The sequence below is a fragment of the Zingiber officinale genome, chromosome 8B (assembly GCF_018446385.1).
Source record: "Zingiber officinale cultivar Zhangliang chromosome 8B, Zo_v1.1, whole genome shotgun sequence".
Lineage (NCBI taxonomy): Eukaryota > Viridiplantae > Streptophyta > Magnoliopsida > Zingiberales > Zingiberaceae > Zingiber > Zingiber officinale.
In genome coordinates, this window is record NC_056001.1 from 42,174,439 (window position 1) to 42,181,209 (window position 6,771).

Below are 6,771 nucleotides of genomic sequence, written 5' to 3' on the forward strand. Positions count from 1 at the left end.
GTTATTTAATGTATTTAATGTCTATGGTTTAAATCTCTACTTAAACAGACTTTCTCAAACTTGACTCTGTAGTTTTCTCGAGCTCAAACTCAGCTCTATTGCAGCCCTACTCCATCCTGTCTCTGTCGACTTTCTCTTGCTTATCATCTTATTCTTCTCCTTCATCATTTTATCATTGTGAAATATATACATATAAAAACAATACCTTTTATATTTATTATTATTAAAAATTTCATTTAAAAAATACCAATAAATACTTTATTATATTTTTACAACGTATAGCAATTATAATATATTATAATAAATTGGTTAACTTTAATTAAAATTAATATATTAAAATATTTTTTATAATCAATTAAAAATTACTATAATTTAATCAAAATAGTTAATGGCGACAACTATGATGATAGCTGGTAAACTTGCTTTATGTTATATAACACATGTTTTTAGCAATTTTTAATATTTTCTATTCTTCTATTAGAATTTGGAAGGTAGATTTATAAATTATTTTTTGATATTTTTTTAGTTGGTCCAAATTGAATAGAAAATAATTTCCTTCCTCTCTGTGTAGCCGAATTTTCTGATGTGATCATGAACGACGATCTTGAATAATCACATAGCCATGATGGGAGTTGTATTTTTTTTTTCTTTTTCTTGTTTGAGATTTTTTTTTTCTTCTCTCTCTCTTTATTTTTTTTTTTTCATTTTGAGATATTTTCCAACTCCATTCCATCCTTCAAAGATAAGTTTACAGCGAATAAGACTAGAATTAGGGTATTTTAAAAATAAATTCGATATTTTTTTCAGAGTAACTTTTAATTTTTGTCCAATTAAATTTATTTTAACTTATATCAGACCACCCTATCTGATACTAAGAATGGCAGTTGGAACAGAGTCGAGCTGTGTTTACTAGCGGTTAATAAAGTCAAAATGGAATTTAATAGTCCATCTATTACCGAAATTAACATTACCGGAATAAAATAATCCTGTGGAGAAGAAACTCGCGATCCTTCTTCAACCGCGACTCCCCTCAAAAACACCACACTCCTCTGCGTTCGTGACCAAAATCCGTCCAACCCTAGCCGATCCTCCCTCTCTTCCTCCATTTTTCCTGCCGCCGAAGGTCTTTTCCCTAAGTTCTTCCGCCGCTCGCCTGCGTCCGCCAGCCGATCTCTTCCGCCAATCTTTCTGACGCCGCGATCTGGTATTTGTCTTGGTTGGATTTCTTCTCCTTCTTCACGGCATACTCCTTTTGCTGATGGTGTGATTTTAGCTGATTCTTTTCTTCACTGCATATGCGCTTTAAAGTCCAAGTCATTTTTGTTAAGTAGCAAGTTCGTCCATGTACCAAGTTTGGCTTGCAGTAGATTCAAAGATTAGGATGATTTTACTCGGATTGTGAAGTCATGGTCTTCTAAGGTTCAAGAGTGGATCCTGCCCTTTGATGCATTATTCCTGTGAATGGACGAATTCGAGGATCTCAACTTTTTGTACTCCCTTTAGAGGGAAAATAACTATGTGCACGGGGTGTCATGGTTAGTATTTCTAGTGTTTACTCCAGCAAATCTAGTGATGGAAGGGCACCACAACTGACTTTTTGGAAGCTGAAAACATCCAAAACATGTTTGCCCAAGATCAGACAAGTGCAGGGAGAGAGGGGAGGGAGGTGAAATGATGAAGAAACCCCTTCTGAGGCGATCAAGACAAGCTACATCTAAGTGTAGGTTTTTGAGGTCGGGTAGACAAGGTTTGAGTAGACACAACTGGCGAAGATGAGGTATTGAGGTATGACTTGGTAATGGCCGAGGCTCAATAGGAGTGGTGACAATGAGTCTTGGTGGGATTTGGCGATGGGAAAAAATGCCCGGTAGAGGCCTAAGATAGTGGAGGTTCAATAAAGGTCGAAACTCAGCAAGCGTGGATGGAGGCACACACGATCTGCGGAGAGGGTAACACTGATGTGGTTAAAATTGTCTTTTGGTACTCAATCCTTCTTCCACTCCATCAAACAAGTAGACCACATTGGATACTCTACTTTCACTTCTCCACTCATCCTTTCCATCCATTCCCTGCTATTGGAGTAAACAGAGCTGTAAATGGAAAATCCTTGGTGGATTTGGGTCAATGCAGTACTTATGGCCATTCGTTTTTGAATAACTGCTTCTGTTGATTGATGTCATATAAGGATCTAGGCATTACTCTTTTAAATTTATTGAGAAGTCTATATCATTTTACTTTACTGTCGTATATTTGCAATGAATATCTTTCATGGTTTGAATTAATAAAAAATGCTACAATTGGAATTTGGAAGTTATACAAGAAAATTCATTTGAAATACCACCTTCACCATGCATTCGTGTCTACCAATATGCAAGCCTCTTTGCTTGTCTTGATGATACTTGACATTTATGAAGCAGATTGTTTAAGCGGATAAAAGAAACTGATTACTGCTGGCACAGAATTTTGTGCAATCATGGAGCAAGGTAGCATCTTCCTTCAGTCTTATTTCTGAATATTTTCCTCAAAATTAACTGTCTTGTTGTCTAGTACAAATAAGTGGACACCACAATATATGTAATGTCACTTTTTTTTTCTTAATAGAATCAAACTTTCATCATCATCATTATGAGCAAACCACGTTTATCCTGATTATTTTGGCTTGCCCTATATGGATCCAAACTTTATGCAAGATTGTCACCTAATATTATTGCTGGTATATGTGACAGCTGATTGGATCATAAGGTGTACTTTACTTGTTTTTAAGGGTCTGTGCGGTTACTATCAGATAAATGTATTGGATATTTTGGTCAGAGTAGCAAATATTAGCCTAACATATTAAAGTATGCTCTTACCACATGTGATTGTGAGCATACACATGCACATATTTGATACAAGGATGAAATTCACATCTGATGTTGAATGTATGCTACCAATTGTAAACGTGCCAAGTCTTTTTTTGTTAGAAAGTTATATATAGAAGTCCTTGGGCTTCCATCCCCAAATCTTTCGACGAAGGCAGGTCCCAATCCCAAGACTTTGGCAAGTGGCAACCACATCCCAGCTCTTTTCCAGCTTTCCTAGCTGGCATCTTCTACTATGTTAAATGTCACAACCATACCCACACATATTTGTTGTAAGGTTGAACTTACATCTGATGTTGAGTGTAGACTAATGACAGTTGATGTGCTAAATTAAGCAAAGTGTTCTTATATCTTATACACTTAGCTAGGCTCTTGCTGTTCTAACGACTGCATCATCACTAGATCAGTTTGTTTGGAAACTTATTCTAAATGGTTAGTTGAAGAATGTCTTGTGACTTGAATCCTTTTATTTGTTTCCCAAAATAAAAACCTTAGTGCATGGGGAATAAGCATTCTATAATCTATTATATTAAAACTTGTAAACGGATTGCTATTTTTTTAGTTGTCTGTGAACCTTTTAAGATGGAGCTATTTGTGTTATTGTTTTAAGGATTCATAAGCAGTCAGTGGTGAAAGATATTTTTAATTGCCAAAATCTAAATCTTTTGGATCAATTTATCATAATTAATATAAAGCTCATGTCTGATTACAGGGAAATCTCATGATTATACGGACCGTGTTGGAGACTACAATTTGTTAGGAGATGAAAATCCTCAACTGACAAAATTTGACAAGCGTCTTCCATGCTTTGGCTGTGGAATAGGGTGGTCATGGTTAATATCCCTCTTCCTATTTCTCTTATTGTCCGTCGTCTTCATATTTTGTGCGCATCTTCTGCAGTTTGCTATTGGGATGTTTGTGCCCATTGATATGGTACTGTGCTGCAATTCTCTACTTGTGCAAATACTACGACAAGGATCCCCGTGAGCGAAGTGGGCTTGCTGCTTGTGCAATAGCGGTCGGTCTCCTCTCCCTTTTTTTTTTTCGTTAGTAGAATCCTTTTTGCTTGAAACACAATTTAATCACTTGCTCCAGTCTTTATAAATAAATCACTTAAACCTGCCTTAAATTGAATTAGAGAACACTCTAGAATCATATTCAATGGACAGATTTCGATACCATATACTCTTGAAGATTCATGTGAAGATGCTGAAATTTTTAGAGTTTCTCATTTTATAAGTTGATAACAGTGGCCTATCCCCATTAATTCGAACTACATCACTTTCAGGACTGATTTCACCCAAATCTTCATGTGATAATTGCCAATGGAAGGTAATGGCAACTTTTTTGCTTTCTGCAGGCATTGGTCTGTACAATTCTAGCCTCCATTGTGGTGGCTATCATTTTTCTCTAGTTGTCATCCAATCATCGATCAGACTTGGGCAACACTTCTGATGGAAGACATGAAGGAGAGTGGAGATTGATAAAACGATATGTATAAATGATGGAACTTAATGTGAGTCTTCCTTACATTTCCCATCAAAGTAATCGAAGATTATTTTGATTTAGAAAAATGAGAGATTTAATTGTCATTTTGAAACATAGAGGTCTGATTTGGATTTTATTAATATTAGGTTCCTCCTTATGAACAACTCTAAATAGGTTGGCTATGCAAGTTAATAAAATACTCTTCAACATTTTAAATTATTTTTGAAATATTTTATTATTTTAAAATTTTCATTTCATTCACACGGCAAAAAGGAAAAGCATTCGTCCTAACATTCTGGTCAATTCGTTTCAGAATCAACATGGAGAAGGTAAATTGTAGTGACCGAGAAGTGGATGAGAAGATAAATCATAGTGACCGAGAAGTTAGTTATATGGGACTTAGGGATTTATGCCTGTCCGCTAAATATTTATCCACTAACCATCTCAGTTAGGTTGATGGCACAAATTTTCATTTCATCCACGCCATTGAGCTAAATTGTCATAATTTAAAAGTTTTTTTATATTTCTTCTACCGAAATCCGAATCCGGCCCATTATGGGCTCCTTTTCTTCGGCCCAATGAAATTCTACTCCTGTCAACCCTAAATGCACTTTATAAAAACCCTCCGCTGGCGGTGGGCTTCCTTTTCGTGGGATCAGAGTTGCGGCGACGATTAGCGAGAGTCAATTTGCGGCGGCGCCGGCGGTGAGGCTGAGAAGAAGTCGAATATGGTGAAGTTTCTGAAGCCCAACAAGGCTGTCATCATCCTGCAGGGACGCTTCGCCGGGCGGAAGGCCGTGATCGTTCGGGCCTTCGACGACGGCACTCGGGAGCGAGCCTACGGCCACTGCCTGGTGGCCGGCATCGCCAAGTACCCCAAAAAGGTCATCCGCAAGGACTCCGCGAAGAAGACGGCCAAGAAGTCGCGAGTGAAGCCGTTCCTGAAGCTGGTGAACTACAACCACATCATGCCCACACGCTACACCCTCGACGTGGATCTGAAGGACATTGTCACCCTCGACGCGCTCCAGACCCGGGACAAGAAGGTCGCTGCTTCCAAGGAGGCCAAGGCCCGCTTCGAGGAGCGATTCAAGACCGGAAAGAACAGATGGTTCTTCACCAAGCTCAGGTTTTAATCTAAACAGCGCCTTTTGCTCCTATTTGTGTCTCCGATTTGGACCTTGTCTATTGATATTAGCGTGTTATTATGGCCTGTTAGTTTATCATTTGATCATACGATTGCTGAATCGTTTCTATTCATAAATAGAATCGACATTTAATTTGGTTTGTTGCTTAAATTATCACTGTCCGTCGATCATTTTTGATTTAGTTGCGTTTGCATTCTCGCTCACCTTGCCGATTATTTACAGTACTAAATTCCTTAGCATTTCTAGTTAAATCCATTTATGTTCGATACGTTTGATTTTTGTTTTAAAGATTACGGATACTATGGCCTTCCTATTAATCTTTATCAATCGTCAAAACAAGTTGCATCTGGAGATTGAGTGATCCGCCATTTAAATTAGGATTGCTTCTAATCTTAGTCTTGCTTGTCTCTTCTTCATCATCTAACATCTTTTATATATATGTGTATATATATATATATATACATTTTTAACTTCATTCACTAGATTTACTTTTTGCCCGAGATTACATGAATTCAACTCCATATCTAAATCAAATTGATTTTATTATATATATAATGGTATAACTTAATAATTAATCAATAAGATAATCATGCTTATCTATTGTATACATAAGTGATCTCTCTGTGGTGAAAAAAAAATAGTATAAAGTGAATGTTTGGTGGATTAAAAAAAATAAAAATGATAAATCTTGATTGGTTCGGTCCCATAGAATTTTTACACTGAAAGTACTTGTAGTGGGTGGTGTTGTGCACTTTATTTGGAGATTTTTTTTTATAAATTTGTTATAATTGGGGATCGAACTGCATATGGGCATTGTATCCTATCTCGAATGAATAAGGTATGCCAATAGATGAGTGGAAATTTCAAGCTAGAGCTAAATGACTATAAACCTCCCAAATCAATCCATTTGCTTTTGATTTAAATAAAACACATTTATTTATTTTTCTTACTATAACAAATTTCATCAAAAGATACAAAGGCAACAACTTACTTAATGTCGCTGCCATCGAGCAGGCCGAAGGTCCATATACTGATAAATTGGATAAAGGGAATTGGTTGTTGGTTGGTGAGTCAATGGATAAAAAAATTTTATTTTTTAAAAAGATTATTTTCTTTTTCCAAAATGTCCTCTAGGATTTTAAAATACATTTTCTTTTATGTTTCACATATGTAGTGCATTAGTTCCATATAAACTCGAAATACTCTATAAAAAGTGCTGCTGAAATTAATGCAAGCATTCTGGTGCTTTCGAGCTCTTTGATGCTCAAGTTATC

The 6,771-nt window shown here is 36.4% G+C and overlaps 2 protein-coding genes across 4 annotated transcripts; both read left to right on the forward strand.

The window, feature by feature from the left end:
- The first annotated feature begins 976 nt into the window (after window positions 1–976).
- LOC122015959 (60S ribosomal protein L18a-like protein) lies at window positions 977–4,483 on the forward strand. 3 transcript variants are annotated; one of them, XM_042573070.1, is made up of 5 exons: window positions 977–1,216; window positions 2,418–2,483; window positions 3,574–3,694; window positions 3,762–3,879; window positions 4,222–4,483. In XM_042573070.1, exons 2-5 carry the CDS (start codon window positions 2,474–2,476, stop codon window positions 4,273–4,275), a joined length of 303 nt encoding a protein of 100 aa, XP_042429004.1. In that variant the 5' UTR covers window positions 977–1,216; window positions 2,418–2,473; the 3' UTR covers window positions 4,276–4,483. The 3 variants fall into 3 exon arrangements, with proteins under 3 accessions (XP_042429004.1, XP_042429005.1, XP_042429003.1); XM_042573071.1 differs by having other exon boundaries at window positions 977–1,204; window positions 2,415–2,483; XM_042573069.1 differs by having other exon boundaries at window positions 977–1,204.
- Window positions 4,484–4,958: 475 nt separating this feature from the next.
- LOC122015958 (60S ribosomal protein L27-3-like) lies at window positions 4,959–5,647 on the forward strand. Its single transcript, XM_042573068.1, has one exon. It carries the CDS (start codon window positions 5,078–5,080, stop codon window positions 5,483–5,485), a length of 408 nt encoding a protein of 135 aa, XP_042429002.1. The 5' UTR covers window positions 4,959–5,077; the 3' UTR covers window positions 5,486–5,647.
- Window positions 5,648–6,771: the final 1,124 nt, after the last annotated feature.